The sequence below is a fragment of the Strongylocentrotus purpuratus genome, unplaced genomic scaffold (assembly GCF_000002235.5).
Source record: "Strongylocentrotus purpuratus isolate Spur 01 unplaced genomic scaffold, Spur_5.0 spur5_contig_845, whole genome shotgun sequence".
Lineage (NCBI taxonomy): Eukaryota > Metazoa > Echinodermata > Echinoidea > Camarodonta > Strongylocentrotidae > Strongylocentrotus > Strongylocentrotus purpuratus.
Genome location: NW_022145552.1, coordinates 2,055,243 through 2,076,356, shown reverse-complemented (window position 1 = coordinate 2,076,356; position 21,114 = coordinate 2,055,243). Strand labels below are relative to the sequence as shown.

Below are 21,114 nucleotides of genomic sequence, written 5' to 3'. Positions count from 1 at the left end.
CAAATCCTTGACCAATAGAAGAAACATAACGTCAGACACCCATAACCCATAACATCTTATCAAGAATAACACTGGAAAGAATAGGCTCTTCTCTTGCACCAGTCTGAAAAGGATTTAAGTACATAAAAACTAAATCCTTGCTTCAACTGTTAATTGATTTTATATAAATTGAGAAAGTCAGAAATTTATTTTTATGCCATGTGATTGTGCATGATCAATACAATTGAACTTGAACTTTAAGTAGCAAGATTCCTTTTGTTATAAATGAGAGTCTACCCCAGGGATGCCAACCTTTCAGAGCACAAATCCGTAATCATAAGGCTAAAAATCCGTAATTTGGAGACAAAATCCGTAATTTTCTGCGCGACGCAAATTTTTCTGCACGCTGGCAAGCGCAGCTCCCGCAGGCAAGCGCGATAGCACAACAAGTTAAATAAAAGTAACATAGTCTACCTGTTCATTAGTTGGTGTTACACGATGCATTTCCATTTCTTACTGTATTCTTCTTTAAAAGTCTGTAACTTCTTGCCACGCTTCTTAGTTGTGGAAGACATGATGATTGATATCTAAATCCAACCAACATGAGTTCAGATTGTCGACGAAAATCGACGAACGCTGTGACAGCCTGTGAGAAATCCGACAGTGTACACGGCGCTAGCGTAGCGAGGCCTGGCGCTGGGCATGGGCGGGCGGTAGCGGCGCGGCCAAGAGAGGTATTTCACCCGGCCCCCGCTCGCGAAGCACATGTTGTATGCACATGTATGCACTGAAAGGGGTGTGCTAGATAACAAATTGTCCAATCGGAAGCCCTGTGGGATTTCTATGCATGGATTCAAGGATGGCTGCGCTGCAATAGTCAAAAGTACGTGCTAAACCTTAAATGTGCTAAACCTTAAAGTGCTAATTTTGAAAATCGGCAAAATCTGCAAAATCCGGAATTTATGGTATGAAAATCGTACCGCCCGTAATCGGCCGATTTCCCGTAGAAATTACGGGAAATCCGTACTAGTTGGCATCTCTGCTACCCCCCCCCCCAACCCCTCATTAGGGATGATACTTACATCAGATGTGACGCCAGAGATGAGGATTGAGTTTCCGCCAGACATACCATTTCCAGAAGACCAGGATGATCCTATATATGAAGGATAAACACATAAGGGTACAAGCCGATGAAGTCCTGCATACTTCTCAATCAATCGATATGTATTACCAGCTTTGTTAAAGAAACAACAATCATCTACAGGCACATACAACACTATAAATACATGTACTAAACACATGTTTATAATGAAGCCACATGGAGTTGCGTGTGGGCAGATCTACTGACCATAAGTTTTGTGTTTAAAGTACTTTACTCTGTTAATCTATTTTTCTTTAAAACACTTTCCATTTACATGTATATTGATGAACAATATATCATTAAAAAACATGGCATTAACAGAAAACACAGAATGAAATGATTTTGTTACATCAATTTTAAGAATAGTCGAACTGTGAAATATACTTGCTGTACGTGCTACCAGCAATATTAATTAAATGACAGTGGCAAATAAAAGGCAGTTTATAAAGCGGAGAACATGACTTTAGACAAAGGTGAAGGGGAAAAAGAAAATGGTAATCTGGATTTTTTTAAACAGACTATTTGAAACTTATGAAGATAGTAGATAGTATAATTGTGGCTGAAATGGACAGCTTGTGCTCAATTTTTGTAATCATTTAGAGCGATTACACAGTCATATTGTTTCTCTTTGCTAGATTACCATGACATATTCTTCTTCTACACTGAGCAGATTGATAAACTGCTTTAATCTTGCTCAACTGGAACTTAAGATACATAAACATAACACACTTGAACAACCTATTTGCAAAGCGTTTCTCTACTGAAGCCACGTTACCACTTAAAGATAAAGTTGAGTTCTGATCATGCGATTGAATTGTGAAAGAAACAATGTGGAATCGATCAGAAAAATTTGATCATGTAGCATGTAAGTATTGGTGTGTACTGGTTCTGGAATCATCAACATGGTGAGAATTTGGCCCAGTCTTGGTTAAAGTAACAAGCACTGTACACAGAAAGATGTATATGGGACTTCACAAACATGTGGCATAAAAATGATGTCATTTTTAAGCTGTTACATGTCATATTATTAGGATATGAAAGCATTTGAAGAACCACGCTTTCCACGGAACATTTTTCTCTCGTGTTCTTCCACACTTGCATTATAAAAATGAAAAGGCTCACAAATAATTTTTCACCTCTCTCTCCCCAGAACTCAACCTTCTCTTTAACCTTCCATAGAGAACACAAATCCAATAGGAACAACTATGTATTACGAGATATGTGATTATAAGAATTAAACTTGCGTGTACACACATGTCCAGTGTACTCTCAACTCCTCCCTACTAATAAAACACATGAGTAAATTTTACATACAACTATGTACATATCATGATTAGAAACACCATCAGAGGAAACACCCAGAAAAGGCAAATTTCATTGAGTGATTTCAGTAAAGAATGGGATGTTGCAATGTCATCAGAGTAGAATCTGTTTTAGCTTTCTCTCTGTCAGACATATGTATTTTTAAAAGGCTATTAAAAAGCTATTTTCACGTAAAAGGCTCAAATGTTGAGTAGATCTTTTCCTCCAATCTACCATTGTCAAGGGTTTTTATTGTTTTTGTTTCTTTGTAATTCTTTCGAACAAAATCAATGTTTCATTGAGAGAAAAAGCGTAAGCAAACCAAATGAAGACTTTTCTAAACATTCCCTCTGACATATAAATGCAAACATAAAATAAAATAAATAAGATGTTCCCAAGTAAAGCAGTAACCCACACAGTGGGGGCATGTTAGTGGCTGATGATTGCAAAAAAAATAATAAAATAAAAGATGGAAGCACAGTTTGAATGAGTACATGTTGACCAATTATAACTGGATTTTAGTGGGTGGTGGAGGAAATGTAAACGATGGAAATGAGTTAGCAAAATTGGAGACTTGGGTTTAGAGAGGCATATCTGGATATATATTTCAAGGTATAGGGTTGAGGAAAATACAAAAGATTGTACCAAAAAGGGATAGGGCCTACATGCAAATTTAATACACCTCTCAAAACAAGTCAAAATAAAATGATGAAGATATAATTTGAAAATAAAGTATTTGAAAATAAATTTGATATAGAACTTTGGCTGACAAGAAGCTTGAATAATCAAAATGAAGTAATCGTGGATGGATTATGGTTTGGTTGGTTCTTGTACTCACTGTGCATTACTGCATGCCCCTGCATTAGTGGGTTCTTACCAGAGGGAGCATCCCAACTTCCTCTCCAGGAATTACTATGAGGATGCTCACCCAGTCCTGGAGGTGGTCTGGTAGCACGTGGCTGGTTTCCTGGGGCACTATTCCACAGCTGGTTGGAGCGAGAACCTGCATTTCCCCCTCCACTTCCGCCAAAGTTCTGGCCGCTACCGCCTTCGTAGTTCCAGCTGGGCTTGCGTCCCCCTCCAGGCTGGTTGGACGACCATGGGGCCTGGGGTTTCATGGGGCGTGTCAGGATACCAGATATGTCATCCTTCTGCTGAATGTCCCGTCCAGAGGGCTTGGAAGGGGCGTACATTCCTGGAGTAGCTGATGGGTCATTGGAAACATCAAGGCTTGGTTGTGGGTTCCAAGGAACGCCTGGGATGAACTCTGGAACATCGTCATTGATGGAGCTGATGTTGTCAGGCTGAGGAAAGTTCCATCCAGTTCCATCGGAGAAGGCAGAGTCAGCACTATTGGGCAAACTATCCGACGGGGTTGGCGAGTTGCTGCGAGACCAGTTAGAACCTCTGCGATTGTTGTCAGGGAGGCCAGGGACAGACTCTGACCGGTTAGACCGCGGGAAGTTCTTTGCTCCAGGCTTGCCGAACAGATGCTGAAGGCGGGACTGCTGGAGTGGCTCACGCATATTGATGTCAGGATTCATGGTGCTGATATTTCCCAGGAGATCTGAGGAGGTGGTGGTGTTGGAATACATCTCAGAATCGCTTCGCACCTTGGGGCGAGTTGGGAATGGCTGACGAGACACTGGAGGCCGCTGTCCTTGCAGCAACTGCTGTTGAACAAAGCGTGCCATCAACTCCTGCTGCGAACGGTTAGGTGCAGAACTCATGCCTTTCCCGACACTGTTCGCCCCGCCAACTGGAGGAAGATTACCCTGCTGAGCTTGGGCTTGGGCCAAAAGCTGTGGGTAGCGCTGAACGATGCTCATGATCTGTGTAGGTGTAACCTGCTGCTGAAGAAGGCTCTGGTTGACAATGCCACTCTGTACAGCCAGCTGGAGCAGGACCTGGAACAGCTGCTGATGTTGCTGTTGTTGCATCATCTGCTGCTGATTGTTGAAGGGTCCTCTCGGGGGTTGTTGGTTGAGACCACCCGGCTGTTGACCCATCGGCAGGTTCTGTTGCTGACTGGAGAACCTCTGCCCCACGCTACCTGACGGCATGAACCCTGGTGTGCCCATCATGTTGCTTGGCTTTCCTCCAAGGGGAAGAGATCCAGGCATGCTGTTGTTGAGCAGCATGTTAGCATTAGTCAGGTCGCTGCCAGTTGACATTGGACTGTCACCAATACCCATGTTGTTCATGGTACGGGCCATCTGTCGGACAGGATCATCAGCATCCCCTGGCGGCATCTTGCTCTGATCCATCATGTCTGAAATCTGACGAAGCTCAGCTGTTCAAAGATAGAGAGAGAGAAAGGCGATTACGAGTGAAATATAAATGTTTTTTTGTTTCAGAGTGAAAATTTGAACTCAATTTTTACTGTAATGCAGAGGAGCACTTCCTAACCATTAAATAAGGTCTATTCATTATGGCATTCACATTGCACTACTACCTTACAAACAACCCATGTTGCTCATGGTACAGATCAGCTGCAAACACATATCCATCAAGGATGAAGAAAGAAAAATGACTACATAATATGATTACAAATCCATGCTCCCCCCCCCCAAAAAAAAAAAAAAAAATAGATCTCATTGAGGATACACATCACAAGCTTTTCAAAAACCATAAACATATAATATAATATCAAGAATTTTATTTGTCATAAGCAACACTTACTCAGAGCCGTCTCGAAATGAAAGTTGTGTTTGCGCAATGCGACCTCAGCTACTTCCTTGGGGTAGCCATAATCCATCAGTCGTTTCAACTTGCTGATGTAGTGGTTGGATTCACGCTGTCCTGGGGGCTATATATGGATACAAACGTATCATGGATGGAAGGAAAAAATAGGGGAGAAATTAGTAATGATGTATGGAACTATAAATGTACTGTTTTGGGTTGTATTTTTTTTAAGGAAGTAAAATTAATCAAAGGGTTTCTATTGAAGTTGTTTGCATGTAATAACAAATACAAAGAATATCTTGTACAAGGTTTAGAGCATAAGGGATAACATATTTCCTAAGAAGAACATTACAGAAATGGAGAATAAATAGTTTCATCAATAGTAAATATTCATTAAAATAATACCCTTGTATTAATAGCAAACCAAGTGTCCATTTTGGACATTAGAGCAACCAAACCAAGTGTCCATAAATATTCATCAAAATAATACCCTTGTATTAATAGCAAACCAAGTGTCCATTTTGGACATTAGAGCAACCAAACCAAGTGTCCATTCTGGACACTAGAGCATTAACGGTAAAGGATTGCAGGTAAATTTCTTCAAAAAAATCTTGCTAACGACACAATTCTGACAAATTGTCAACATTTTGCAATTTTGTTGATGGCTAGGTGGGATAGGGGGGGGGGGGGGGGGGTTGGAATGACAATACACAAATAAACCTACCCTGGGTTTCTTGGGGCCACCTCTCCAGCCTGACATGGATGATTCGTTGCTCTGAGAACGATTCTCCCATTCTTCATCTCCCCAGTGACCAACTAATGATGATGATAAAAGAAAACATAAAACGGTTTGAGTCATGGTTAAACATACAGGAGGATGAATGACTGCGATGGCATTCATAAGATGGGAAAATGAACATCATGATACATTAACATATAGCCCTTGATAAGTTTACTGACACAAACTGAGTGAAAAACGTTTAAAGTCCCTTTATGAATTCTTTCCTTTCGAAATTTTCTATTGCAGGAATTAATTTTCTTGTTTCATAAATGTGCAGATTTTTGCACATGCAATCAACAGTAGAGAGGTTAGACAGCAAAACATGGAACAATTAATAGTAAAACTTGGAAAAAAATCTGAAGAAATCTCACACATGTATCGTGTGGTACACCCATGCTGACAGAAACATACCCTCTCATTTGCATCTATTTCATATTTTCAAGAAAATTTGTTACAAAATGGGGAAGAAAAATACTACTCACTTGAGGCAGTACTATTATCATCGTGCCAGTTTTGTTGCATAGAATCCTTATTCTGAGTACTGACGTTAGTACTGCTGGACGGGCCCCATGAAGGCGTGGAAGACTGATCCCATTTGTTGCCCCCTTGTTGGTTCCCTGGTTGGTTCCACATGCTTCCACCGCTGTTGTTGTTGTTGGATCGATGGTTAGGGTAATCTCCCCAACTGCCTTGCTTGCTCTTGTTGTCATCCCACTGGTTGTCAGGTTTGAACTGTGATGGCGGAGCATTGGGCATCATGGAGGAAGGAGGCATGGCGGCGTCACCTTGTGGGCCCGAGGGGGGTGGACCTTGCATAGTACTGTTCTGGGGGTTGCCACCCATGTGCGGCATGTGCCCACCGGCTTGTCGGCGAGTGAGGCGTTTGTTGTGGTCGCCGGGGTCGCCCCAATGGCTGGTTCCATTGTCAGAAGTCCCCTGGCCCTGCTGGCGCTCCATCATGATCGCTTCTCCCCAACCAGTGGCAACTATCTTCTTAGGTGGTGGTCCAGGTTCATCGACCGATGGCTGTGGCGTAGTGCTCGAGGCATTGCTGCCTGTCTCCATGGCGTCTTTCTGTGGAGGACTAGATCTCTCAGTGTTAAAACTAGGAGCAGAAGGGGGTCCATGAGATCCAGGCTGGCCAGGGGGTCCGTGGGATCCAGGCTGGCCAGGAGGTCCGTGAGATCCAGGCTGGCCAGGGGGTCCGTGGGATCCAGGCTGACCAGGGGGTCCATGGGATCCAGGCTGGCCAGGGGGTCCGTGAGATCCAGGCTGGCCAGGGGGTCCATGGGATCCAGGCTGGCCAGGGGGTCCGTGAGATCCAGGCTGGCCAGGGGGTCCGTGAGAACCGGGTTGGCCAGGGGGACCGTGAGATCCAGGCTGGCCAGGGGGTCCGTGAGATCCAGGCTGACCAGGAGGTCCCAAGGCTTGGCTCCCTGGCGGGGGTCCAAGTGGCCCTGGCCCCCCTGGCATTCCAGAAGGAGCACTGGTAGTAGGTGGTTGACCCCAACCAGGATCCTGGCCATCGTTTCTCTCTTTGGGTGGTCCCCAGCCTGAAGACTGAGAGCTTGGTGGTGGTCCGGATGTGGGCGGCTGACTCCCCCAAGAGGATTCCGTTGGTGTTTGTGGAGCGTGTGGTTTGCCCCATGCAGACTGTTTGGGCTGCTCAGCCTTCTCCCACTGTCGGTCTGATGTTGGTGGTTGGGATCCCCAGCCTGTTGTACCAACTTGGTTTGACATTGGTTGTGGAGGGGCTGTTTTGTCCCACTTTGCTTCCTGGTTGACTGGCCTCTTTCCCCATGGTGTCTTCACTAGTGCTACAATCGAAGCCTGATCTACAGGAGTTGTTTCTCCGGGATTCATTCCCCTGTGGTCAGTGGTACCCTTGCTGGCTGTCTGAGCCCAAGGGGCATTTCCTGCTGGCTTGCCCCAGCCAGACTGTCCATTGTCTGGTTGGTCTTTCTTCATTCCTCCGGGTCCAGGAGGTCCAGGGGGAGGTTGTGTGGGCTGGTTGCCCCATCCACCTGGGCCACTTGGGCGGTTGTTCCATCCTGGAGCTGCTTGTTGGTTGTTGTCTTTGTTTCCCTCTTTGTTCCATCCTGCAGGTGGTCCTGGGGGTGGTGGTCCTGGTGGTGGTCCACTGGTTGGAGTAGTCGGAGGTCTATTTCCCCATCCACCTGGAGCTTCGGTAGCAGGAGGCTTTCCCCATCCTCCAGTGCCGGTAGCTTCATTGGGCATATTGCTACCACCCCATCCCCTGGAACTTGTGGCTGGCATGCTGTTTCCGCCGCCCCATGGCTTGTTATCATGTCCACCCGGTTGTCCTGAAGGGTCTGCACCCCATCCACCTGGGGCCTGAGATGGTGGAGCTCCCCATGATGATGTTCCTGTCAGAGTTGCTGGACCTGGTGGATTACTAGATCCCCAAGAGGAGCCTGCACACAGAAGAAAAAGAAAGACAGATATACATAAATCAATCAACTCCTTACAAAATATTAAGTGTTTGAAAATTTCAATCACATGGAAATTCTTTAAAAAATGATCTCGAACTTTTTCTGTTGTTGCTAGCAATGAGCTCAAAATTATGAGTCTAGGAATGGACCTAACTTTGTTTATATGGCCCATGCCTTTATTTTACCACTTCCCTTTTTAAGCCCAGATTCCTTATTCCAACACTTCACTTCACCTTGCCTAGTGGACATACCTTGGGCATTACTGGTATTGACTGCGGATGAAGTCGGAATTTGTTGCTGGGGCTCTTTTCCATTGCCAGCTGGACCGCCTTCACTGGGACCACCACCGCCGCCGTTTCCATTTCCATTACTGGGGGCGCCACCGCTGCTCTGCGAAGTGGGCACAGCCGGGTTGCTCTCTGCACTCGTGGGAGTCGAAGCCGGCTGGGGCTCGATCCCGTTCTGATTGGCACTGGTGTCCCAGCCCGAGCTCTGGGATGTAGATGGATTGCTTGCTGAGGTAGTAGACGGTGCTGACACAGGATTGGTGCCCCCGAATGGCAGGGCCCCCTTACCGCCTGGCTGCGGGGTGGTGGGGGTGCCCCACACTGATGAACCACCACTGTGCCCGTTGCTGGTGGGGTTCTGAAAGAGACTGTTTTGGAACGGCGAGGACGACGATGTGCTGGCTGGGATACTGCCCCAGCCGCTGGATGTAGGGGTGGATCCACTGGCGCTACCTGACCCCCAAATGGAGCCTATTACACCCGTTCCTGGTGAGCTGTTACCTTTTCCATTGTCTTGGCTCATGGCAGACGGCTGGCCATGGCCTGCAAATAAATAGATAAAAGAAGTGAAAATTACTTTTTTGCACTCTACTGATTATGCTCAATACGACACATCATCTAAACACTGTCCCTGAAATCATATATGAATCTGTAACTTAAATTAAATCAAATCAAACTTATCATGTACTTCTCAATCATTTTAAAGTCAGTTCTTAACATGACTTACTTGGATCCATTGGAGTCCAGCCGCTAGAGGTGACGGGTCCATTGGGCCACGCTCCCTTCTGGTTTTCACTCCACTGACTCATATTTATTGCTGCAATGGAAAGAGGGAAAACTTTTTACAAACATATGCACAGTATACACTTCACATAAAATGTTATTGCTTTTACTCCATGGCCCATATTCTGATATGATTTAAACCCAATGCTGTGTTTAAGCATTTGTCCAAAATGGGGTAAAACAAAGGAAGCTAGTAATAGGTCTTAATTTTTCCTTTGTTAAACCTGATTTTTAGACCCATGGGAAAGAAACATGGAACACTTTCTCACTCCTTTGTTACCCTTCATGTACTCAATTACTGCATGACTTTGGCATAACTTTTCAATGTACATACTGAAAGATACTTTTAAAAAAACTAAACTTTTCTTATCACATTCACTTTTATGCCTCTGAATAAAAAGTAAAAAACTACAACTCTTGCCTGGACAAGTATTTGCAATCAACATATTTACACTTCCCCATCAAAGAGGCTAGAGATTTTCTACACACCTCTTACCCCTAAACCATCTTCCTTTCCACTTTACCAAACTAATCTGGATACAATTGTCAGATGAGTAGGGTATCTGGATTTAACCATTTAAAAATTAATCCTTTTACACACAACAGATGATACACACTGTTAGGTTTCTTGGCATTCATTCTAGTCTTGGCTCAATGCATTCTCTTGCTAGAGTGATTAACAAACAAAGGTCATTAACCTCTTAGGACACTGAATGAATGAAGAGCCATTTAAAAAGGATTGGTGTCACAACAAATATAACCATGTGCATTCCCTCTATAGACCTTGCTCAATACATTTGGCATAGGTCAGGGATTTCTTCTATATCTTGTGAATTTTTAAATCTATGTTAGATTTAACAAGCAATCATGAGAGGATGAGAGGGGAGTTGCAAGAAGAATTTGGCCAAGAAGACAACAATAACAAAACAAAAAAAAGGGGGGGGGGGAGGTGAGGACACTATTTTAAGATTGCACTGTAAAGCCCCTTTTCTAAATTACCCCTAGAAAACTGAGGTCATTTGGGATTTCAGTAGAGTTAGACAAAAAAATAAAGATGGAAATAAAGGAAGACATGGGCAGAGAGAGGGAAAATGAAAGTAAAAAGAGAGAGGAAGGGAGGGAGGGAGGGAGGGAGAGAGAGAGACAGAGAGAGAGACAGACACAAAGAGACAAAAATAGAGAGTCAGATATAGAGTAACATAGGGGTAGAGAGAAAGAGAGAGAGTGAGACATAGACGCCAACATAGTTACAGATGTATACATACAGATAAAGAGGCTGCATTGTGCATACCACATTTCCGAATAGAAAAAAAAATAAAACAAATAGCAAAACACTTGAGACACACTTTCAAGATTGGCCTTGTAAACCAAACCAATGCAATCAGACTGTAACCTGAGAGACATGCTCACAGACATAAATATAAAGGGACACACTGAATAAAAAGAGTGGTAATCACACAATCTGGATGGCTCTCAATAGGCTTGTCATTATCAGCTCAGGATTGCCAAATATCCCGCTATTTTTAACTATCCCGATCGCAAGTTATCCAGTTAATTTGCGTCTTCATCAGCCTGAAGTTGCAATTAACAGGATATTTGGTCAAGATAATCATCCCAAGATATGTTGGGCTAGTTTGCAAAATATCCCGCTTTTTGTCTGGTGCGCCTTCACCAGCCCAAAAACTTGCACTGAGCCGAACGCTGAGCAAAGTATCTCGAGCTTGAGTTTCAAGTTTGGAGGTCGAAGTCTCGGGCAGATGAAGACGCAATTTTGTAACTTCGGGATTATTATTATTTCCCAAATCAGAAATAGCGGGCTTTTTGGCAATCTCGAGCTGATGAGGACATACCTAGAGAGGGCTCCATGAAGGGGGTATAGTAGTGGCACTCACCTGGCGAATTGTGATTAAAGATGCTATCAGATAGCGGGTTGGTGGACTCTGCCTGCGAGCCTCCACGCTCCTGATGACGATACTGCTCTTGGTTCTCCTTTCTCTCTCCTCCTTCTCCTCCTTTGGCTTGATCAATATCTGCCATAGGAAAATAAAGGTAGAATAATAATCCCCTATTTTATCTAATATACTTCATGAGATAGAGAGAGAAAAAAAGAGAGAAAGAGAGAGAGAGGGAGAGAGAGAAAGAGAAATGGAGAGAGAGAGAAAGGGAGAGAGAGAGAAAGAGGGGGGGGGGGAGAGAGAGAGAGAAAGAGAGAGAGAAAGAGGGGGAGAGAGAGAGAGATGCCAACATAGTTACAGATGTATACATACAGAGAAAGATGTTGCATTGTGCATACTACACAATCGTGTCTTAACACCACATATATCGTCCGTTTGGAGCCAGAAGGGAGTTCACTCATACACTTATACACACGACTCAATGCCCTTCTGGCCCCAAACAAACGATACATTAGATGCAGCTTATAAGTATCGGCTTGCATGGTGATGTAGATATACAGTGGGCTTACAAGAAAGAAAGATTACCAACAATCTTCCCCCTCTTTCTCACATGGTGCAACCGTAAGCCCACCGTATAGACGATACATTGTTGTGATAACGATAAAGCATTGTACACAGGAATACTATGTTCGATATCAAGGACTCTCTTCTGGGTAACATCCAATACAACCCTTAAATTTGAAAAATAATTGCACTTAATGATACAGCAGAGTCCAACTATATATAGTATCTATATTATAAATTTGAATAAATGCACTTACATGTAAAAGAAATGTACAAGTATAAGTGCTTGTGCATGACAAATTAATCTACCCTTGAGTCATATGGTATCAAGGAAGTTTCTCTGTTATACATTTCACTTACATCGCATCGAGAGTGGGATTATAAGCGGCGTGTTATTCTGAGGTACTTCAAAATTCAATTTAGAAAAAATAAATACTTCCTGAAGATGTTGATGGATTCCTGTCAAACTCTTTTCACACATGTATCAATTATCTTTATGGCTGTAGCACTCCACTTCCTATTAAATTATTTCTCATAGCTATTTGCTATAAGTTTTTTGCTTTATTTTTACATCAGTGAATCAATGATAAAATTTAGGTCAAACTAAACTGCTATTTATGAATTAAAAAATTTAAGAAGAATCTTAAAGCTTACAACAACAAAAAATAATACTGTACCTTTGGCTTTTTGTTGTTCACAGGCAGTCTGTATAATTTAAGAGAGGGGAAAAGAGAGGGAAAGAAAGAGGGAAAGAGAGAGAGACAGAGGAAGCACAGAGAGGGAGAGAGTGAGGGGGGGGGGGGGGGGGAGAGAGAGAGAGAGAGAAATTACAAATTAATACAATACTTGTAATTACATATCAAAGACATTTATAAAATTGAGGTATAAAATGATATTGATCAACCAGTGGTTCCAGAAAGCATTTGCTGCCATACTCTTAACCATATTATGTGCTGGGATATAAATCATTAACACGACATGTATTATTTAGGTCTTTGCACAATATAGCTCTGTAAACAGAATCATAACATCAGGAAAATGAAACTCTGTATTAAAGATTCATGCGGTGACAAATTACACCAGACGTTTAACATCCCGCAATAAAACTCCCACCACTCTCTCTCAGTCTGTCTGGCTCATCAAAAATGCATAGATAACGGCAATAAAACAACCCATTACATGCCCGCACACAAAAGACAACCAGCCATTAACATGCATCTCTCTCAATCACCTGCAGGCAAGAGTTACCTGCATCTCCACCAGACAATGGTTGGCTTCGTTTGGTTGGCTTTCAGTTTGGTTGGCGGTGGAACAGGTTAAACAAATTACAGATATGAAGGAGGGGTGGGGAAGGAGAGTAGTTTGTGTGTGGGAAGGGGCATGTGGGGGGGGGGGAGGAGGGTCGGGAGAAGAGGTCCTTGCTAGTTGATATTTGTCAAGCTCTTACCATCTCTGCTCACATTTTGATGTACATGTGTATGTATTTAAATGGAATTAAGCTGTCCTATTCTGCAAAAATGCTATTCTTGATTTTCAAAAAATACTCAAATATATAGGTATGTTTAAATTACAGTACATTACTAATACTTACATTAGAAATGTCTTGCTCTCTTTTATCACTTTATAATTGACATAACAAGGAAACCAGGTCTAAATGCCACTGCATTGCCAATTGATCGCTATCTATTTCCTGATGTTCGGTATTGCTGCAATAAGACACTTGAGGCTTGTCCCATCATGTCACATTGCAACACACTGATCCCCCCCCCCCCCCATTTCTATATCTATAGTGACATACTCTCTTCATCTCTTTGTCATTTCAGGCAGCTCAGTTTGGCCTGACCAGCATTCATGCACACCGACCCAGTGTTCGATGCCCTGCGCAATGTTTGTACATTAATAATTCAACCCCCAACCGATCAATTACGTGGTGTGGTAAGAGATAAGGTCAGGTTGTATTGCATTTCTGTTTGCAGAGATCCAGTGACTTGGGGATTAGAATACCAGTGGGGTTGTCACCACAACAAGCCATAGAACCGAACCCCCCCCCCCTCCCCCCCTCCCCTCAGCATCAAAGGAACCTCCTCCCTATTGAGTTACAGCTTCACTCCATCAAGCGATCCTCCCACCAGCCATTTGAACATCCCTTGTCAATATGGCTTCACCACCATAATATTGATACGATGCATGCCTGCAATCTCTCTACACACATAACCGCACATTAGCAACTCAAAGCTAGAGACTGCCAGTCATAAATCACTTAATCTGCCATTAAATCAGGCACACATAGAACATTAATCCCCTCGATATGATTTAAATATTACCAGGGTAGTTCCCTATGCATCCAGCTGCTGATCAAGCCTTCACTTGCCACAACTTCCAACTGTCATAATATCTATTTGATGTGCGCATTTAAACTTTACACAATCAAAACCACAGAGTAACGAGTCTGATCAATCACTTTTTATCTACAATTATGTCAGCCATACACAGTGCACACCAGATAAATATGATTTCAATAGAAACAGCCACTAGGATAGTGCCTTTACATATGCTATCTGATTATATGAAAGCCCAATAATACAAACTTTTCTTTATATAACGTATTTGTCACTGCACTTTAAACCCAACACGTAGACCACAGAATCAGTCAATAATCACTTCTTTCTACAATTAAGTCAACAATCACTTCTTTCTACGTCAATAATGACTTCATTCTAAAATTAAGTCAATCATACACATACACACTTTGCACATAATATCTATATATGAACTGCACTCATATAAGAAATGTAAACATTAAAACCACAACAGACCTCAATATTGATTTAAGGCATACACTCTCAATGGGCCTTTTTTCACACTTCTGTTCAATGAGAATGTCACTTCCATATTAAAAGATTACCGTGAATAAATCCACCGGATCTGATCAACTAAATTAAGCTTCCAATACTTGCACTTGCCTTTCTTCAAGTTTGTACATTTCCTACTCTCAATGAATTTGAGTCAGGAAAAATAGTAATCCACCAATTTACTCTTGACCCTTCCATTTCTCATTGCCGAGTTTGATAAATAGTGGTAACAAAAGCATTATCATCGCACTATTTATCCATTAACATAATTCTATGTCACCATATAATATTATCCCGGCTTTCATCTAGATCGCACTCTAACTGGAATTTTAATAATAAAGGCACCCATTTACCTCACCTGGGTCGAGAGTGGCAAATGCTGATAAGTGTTTGGTAAGGATGGGGATTGCTACAATTCAATACCATTAGATCAACTGTACATCACTGTAACTTCTCAGACTCTTGAACTGTCAAGGGAAACCTTGCCAAGAAGTATGCATAAAATTAGTTAGCAGATTTATTGTGCTTAATGAGAGTCTGTATCTGCAGACTAGTACTAAATGGCCAAATCAAGAGTGAGGAAAAAAACACTGCAAGTGGGACAAGGCTAGATTTTCACCAATGACAAATGATGATGTACACGACAGTTGCGGCTGTGTTTGAATTGCTTTTAGAACACACTCCAATCTTACCTCATTGATTGTATCTCTCTGTGTGTGTGAGACTGTGTTCTGAGGGGCTTGTCCGATCCCTCCCACTGGGGATGACGGTGACCTTGGTTTGTCAACCTTGACCCTACAACAAAACAAAACATAAAGGTTACACACCATCTCCTTGGAGTTGACAGATTGATGCTCGTATTATTGTGTTCAAATTTGGGAGGGTCCAATTTAATTATTCCATTGATGATATGATGAAGACTTGGTGCTTTTTTTGCTGGCCTAACATGCGAGTCCTCAACACAATGAGGAATAGAGCAAGAAAGAAAAGGAGACATGAATGGACTATCAAACTGATTATAAAACTTGACCCGGTGAGTGGAAATGTGGGATTTATAATCAAATTTAAGCTTCAGCTATGAAAAAAGGCACAAAAAGAATACAAATCTAAGAAAATACACAGACCAAAAGTTAAACAAACCACACAATAAAAAAAGACATTTAAACATTTGAAACATCCCTGGTGGCTAGATTTCGCTGACCACAAGCACGAGGACAATCAATTAACAAATGAGGGAGTGAACAAGCACAAGAAGAAATGAATGATAAAGATGTTCATGCGTGGGTATATAGTCGTTTGTTAAGTAGGCAACTTGGCGATCACTACAAAACGGCCAACGGGTATTACGCTCCCGTGCGTACGTCCATGTGCTGCCGTCCATATACCCGCGCATGAGCAACATTAAAGTGTAATGAAGAATGAATTCTTACTGGTCTTGATTCTTGCTTTGTCCTGATACGCTGTGCTGAGCTTCCTCAGAGTTGAACACGGATTGTGTCTTGACCTGAGAGAGAAGAGCAATGGAGAGAAAAATGCTTTATATAAAACAAGAATGGATACAGACAGATGTGTACAATCGAACAACCATGTTGTTGTTGAAATTAATGGCGTTTTCCATCGCCATTGGACGATTTTCGCCAATACTGATGTAAGTTATAAAGCAGAATCATGTACATGGCGTGCAGAAGTTTTGTTGAATGGAATTGAATTGAATTCATTCAACACTTTCATAAAAACATACAAAGGCAAAGAATACAATAAATATTTCTTGCAAACATAGATAAACCAATAAAATGGAAAGTACACTAAAGGAAAGTACACTAAAGGAAATTACGAAGTGGTCGGATCTTCAAAAAAGTTACAAAAACTTATCTTTAGATTTGATTTGTCTAGCTGCGATAAACCACTTGTAACAATATATGTTAGAAATCTTAATGAAATGCACTTAGCACAAACACAATTGATTTCTTTTTCTTCAAATCTAATTAAATACATTTCCAAAGGATGCTTTAAAGTCTCTCTTTATCATTTATTGCAACTTAGTTCATTTAATGCATAATTGAAAGATGAAATGATATGTGCTTCATATTCATAAGTTGAAATTAGTACACTGAAGGATCTGTTCCTTCCACTTATCTTTTGTAATTACATTTGAAGTGCGCTATGATAAAAATAGAAGGGCATGAATTTGAGATGAACACCTTGGAGAAATACAGAAACGCAGAAATGTATTCAGCATTATGACAACTCTGAAATAAATGCCACACGTTATGAAACAGAGGAGTAATTCCGCAAGCCACTCCATGAACACTTTTGTTCCGATACAACAAATGCAGAAACGGGTTAATTTCCAGGGCACGGGCAAAGCAATTTGGAGGTGCCTTCAGCGATTGGTGCGTTGCCTGAACCTCTTACAGCTGAGGCATCATCCAGGCAGTGAGGACGGTAAAGGGGGCTTGAGAGAGAGAGAGAGCGTGCCCCAAGGCATGACTCATTTATTACTCCAGCTTTAGGAACGGGGGAGCAGACAATGCATAATGTAGCTCTGATCGAGGACTACCCTAATGGTGGTTTTGAAGGGCAAAAGATAAGCGTATATTGCCTGTACTGAATTCAAAGTGTCTGAAATTACATTTGCAAATTGGTAAGAAAATCATGCAGAAAAGGGGTATGCCTACATTTTTATGGGTCAAACAAAAATCTTGCTTTTTTAATTAGTGAGTAATAAAGCATTAATGGCAGTAATTATAAGCCCCAACAAATACCAAAACTCCCCTTAAAAATTACCATCTATAATGATCTAATAGAGGAGGCTAGGCCCTAAGGAATCAGACATACACAACCACCAAATGTTGTGATGCAAAGTAAGCCACAACTTCAGTGACGTACAAAGTAGGATACACAGAAATGAATTTCTCATTTTCTAAGCTACATAGAACGAGACTTTCAGAGAATATTTAATTTTGTATGGACAATGTTGAATAGTGTCTGAAAGTCGAAGGAAAAAAGGTATGAACACCCTCCCCCCCCCCCCCCCAAAAAAAAAAAAAAAATTAAAAAAAATGCACAAATGAGTCATATTTTTTATTAAATTGATGAACATTTGCCCATGTTCTTGTAGTATAGCTACACACATAACAAGTTGTTAAAGAAAATACTAACCTGACTTTGAGCCGGGCCAACTACTTGATCCTGAATACACTCTTGCTTGTTTGTAACCTTTGAAGGACTTTCCTGAAACAAACAGAAAGACAAAACAAAGAGATCGTGATGGAGTTGGAAATTAATCACGGTGCCCATTTGAGAATACCGAAACTAAATCATGCAGAAAAGTAGATCAAGTACGATCAAGTACGTTCGACAAAATGATGGCTTCACTGAAGGCCACAGAGCACTCCTACAGTCTACAGAAATTATGTCACTGGATGGAATACTGGTTTGCTTCCTTGTTGTGGGAGGCAAAACCTGCAAAAAAATTAACATACATGATTGGGCTATGAATAGCTCCTAATGTTCTTCGAACGTGCACCGGTAGTCAATTTACTCCTCTGAAAGATATTTAAAAATGGAAAATGAAAATGTATGAATGAAAGAAGGAATTAAAACTCGCACTTTGTCTTCGTTTAAATAAAAAGGGCACAGGAAATGAAACATTCCAAAATAGATTGAGTACATGTAGCCATTAGATGAAAACAAAGACATGGCAACTCCGTGCTACAGATCATCATAATTTCTTTTCTGTGATCTTACAGCATAACACTTTCTATGAGCATGAAAGTCCATTTTACATCATTTGTTTTCAATTATGTTTACTTGATCTTTATATAATGTGAGGATACAGAATTATAATTCAATTTCAGTTTTATGTCACAATTACACCTACCTTTTTTAAAACTAAAAATTGTAAATGTGTTACCGTCATGCTCCAAATATTCATTGAAGTAACTGTCAGATAAATATAAATTACAAGTGTGACTGTACAACAAAAATAGCTTCTATCAAACCAATATCCCTCGATATGCATGTATGAGACAAATGCAGCTAGGTGAGTAGATAGAAATCTATTTTTTTCTTCATTACAGAAGAAGAAAAAAAAATCAATGTTCCATTTCACACAAGGATTCTTGTTGGAAAAGCGAGGAGGGAAAGGGAAGAAAGCTGGGCAATTACGAGCGCGTCAGCCTGCGACACTTTACCCGTCTGCCTCGTACAGGGAGGGAGGGAGGGGGCCCAAGGCGCTGACATTATGACATGCTGTTGCCCATTATTGCACAGGGCCAGTGCGTGTGGCAGACAGGGCATGAATCGATTTGTTGTGTCGTCGTGCGAGAGGGAGATGAAGCGGAGAAAGAAATGTCATGGAAAGTCAGACAGGTTAAGCCATAATGTCAAGGCGATGGCTGCATGCATACATACTGAATACAAACACAACTAGACATATAATACTTGTTTGGAACAAGTATAGGTGGGCTGGTCAAGCTGAACTTTGAGACAAAATAGAGCAAAAATAAGCGAGATACTGCTAAAAAAAACAATGTCATGTAGATTAAAGATGTACGAAATTCACCTTCAATAGGCATAACACGCTACTTAAGACATTTCTGATATGTGCCCTTTAATCGTAATTTTCACTATGATGACGTCATCAAAATGAAAAATGGTGATGACTAAGCTTGTAGAAAATTGTCTAAGCTACATCATATCGAAATTTGGAAGAAAATCGATAAATATTTCCAGAGATACAATCAATTTTACATAAATATGCTGACTTCATAATATGCAAATTCCTATTTTGAGATCCAAGGCCATTATGATGATGTCACGATACACTTAATGGCCAAATGAGACATGGAATCATATCTTCGACTCATACTCTATCTAAATATGAAAAAAATTGAAGGTCACGGTTCATTCCAAAGAGCTATAATGGATTTTGTATAGGCATGTTTTTGCCCATATATGCTATGTATTAAAAGAGCTCGCGCGCACGGGCATTTTTCTTGAATTGACGCTCATCTTGTTGTTAATGGACATAAAGAGATAAACATGGTATCAAATTCCTCGAAAAAATATGAGAAATATCATGAAAGAAAAAAAAATGGCGATTCTATGTTGTGTAATGGTGTAACGCGCGAAAACGCGCGCGCATGCTCGTGCGCGCGATTTTTTTATAAAATGCTTAAAATGACCTGAAACGTATGCAAAAAAAATTTAAGACGATTTCGAGCATTTAAAATTTTTGCGCGCGTAATGACGCGCGGACGTACGCGCACGCGCGCGTTTTTTGACCTGAATTTGACCGGACTGATATTGACCTTGATCATGATAAATATGAATGAGATATTACTTTTGGTTATGAAGATATGATCATAAGTTGATTTTCAAAATTTTTCACAAAATGGCGCCTAGATGACGTCATCAGTCAAGGTCAAGGTCGAAAAATTTGCTGTGTTTTGTGAATATGCCTATACATATGTGTGTTAAATTTTAAGATATTTGATTGAGCCATTTTCAAATTATCTTGAACACAAAAAAGTGGGTCGAAATAAGAAAAATAAATAATAAATAATAATAATAATAATAAAGGCAATTTTAACAAAATTATAAGGTGGTCTGTATTAGATACAGCCCACCTAATTATGCATGAACAAAATACAAACAAAATAATGTAATAGTACAAAAATTACATAGCACAAGGTAAAAATATATATTTGTTTGCAATTTAATAAAATGATTTGGTGCAATCATTTTAATTGTTAACTTTAACCGCACACTACAGTCAGACATAGAAAGATCTTTGTAAAATACAAAGATTCTGAAACAGACGCCGGCAAAAGATATACTGCATGTAATAGAACAGAAGTTGCGAATGCCAAGTACATCATTATTTTCTTATGTTCGGAAAACCTATCCCCCTGAAGTCCATTACATGTCTGTAGATATTGCATCTCTTTCGCCTTTCAATGTCCATACAGCCCTGAAAATGGTCTAGGGAATTATTCCACCGCCGCCCTGCGCACGGGGCTTAGGTTGAATACGGAATACACAGCCTGGGGGCAGAATTATCTTCCTCTTCATGCGCTGAACGGAGACCATGTACTGCTGACAAAGCCACTTAGTCCTACCCCTTCCTTCCTTCCACTATTGTGCAAAACACAGCATGCAAAACAACAGTGATCAGCGTTAGAGATGTAAACCTCTTGGGAAGTCCCTCTTGATTCGACACACACATATGAACAAAAGGCATTTTTTAATACTTTCAAAACTCAAATGTCATCTGACTAGAAGAGTAGACATTTTGTGTTCAACTGAGGTTTCTTGTGTTACCAGGTCTTATCAGAGTTTCTATCTTTTGCATGCTGGAGAAGGTGTATAATGATACCTATCCATCC

At 41.2% G+C, this 21,114-nt stretch overlaps 1 protein-coding gene across 6 annotated transcripts in view; it reads right to left on the bottom strand.

Annotated features, from left to right (window-relative positions):
* Positions 1-21,114, bottom strand: part of LOC581062 (trinucleotide repeat-containing gene 6C protein) — a 68,509-nt gene that overhangs the window by 3,743 nt on the left and 43,652 nt on the right. For 4 of the 6 annotated variants that reach the window (XM_030991801.1, XM_030991806.1, XM_030991832.1 and 1 more), the window contains 12 exons: positions 17,885-17,956; positions 16,153-16,226; positions 15,415-15,517; positions 12,548-12,575; positions 11,304-11,441; positions 9,356-9,445; positions 8,593-9,171; positions 6,371-8,323; positions 5,832-5,923; positions 5,105-5,231; positions 3,261-4,715; positions 1,062-1,132 (listed from right to left, as the gene is read on the bottom strand). In XM_030991801.1, coding sequence (XP_030847661.1) covers positions 1,062-1,132; positions 3,261-4,715; positions 5,105-5,231; positions 5,832-5,923; positions 6,371-8,323; positions 8,593-9,171; positions 9,356-9,445; positions 11,304-11,441; positions 12,548-12,575; positions 15,415-15,517; positions 16,153-16,226; positions 17,885-17,956 — 4,782 coding nt within the window. The remainder of the gene's footprint in view (positions 1-1,061; positions 1,133-3,260; positions 4,716-5,104; positions 5,232-5,831; positions 5,924-6,370; positions 8,324-8,592; positions 9,172-9,355; positions 9,446-11,303; positions 11,442-12,547; positions 12,576-15,414; positions 15,518-16,152; positions 16,227-17,884; positions 17,957-21,114) is intronic. The other 2 variants (XM_030991813.1, XM_030991818.1) reach the window with 2 other exon arrangements.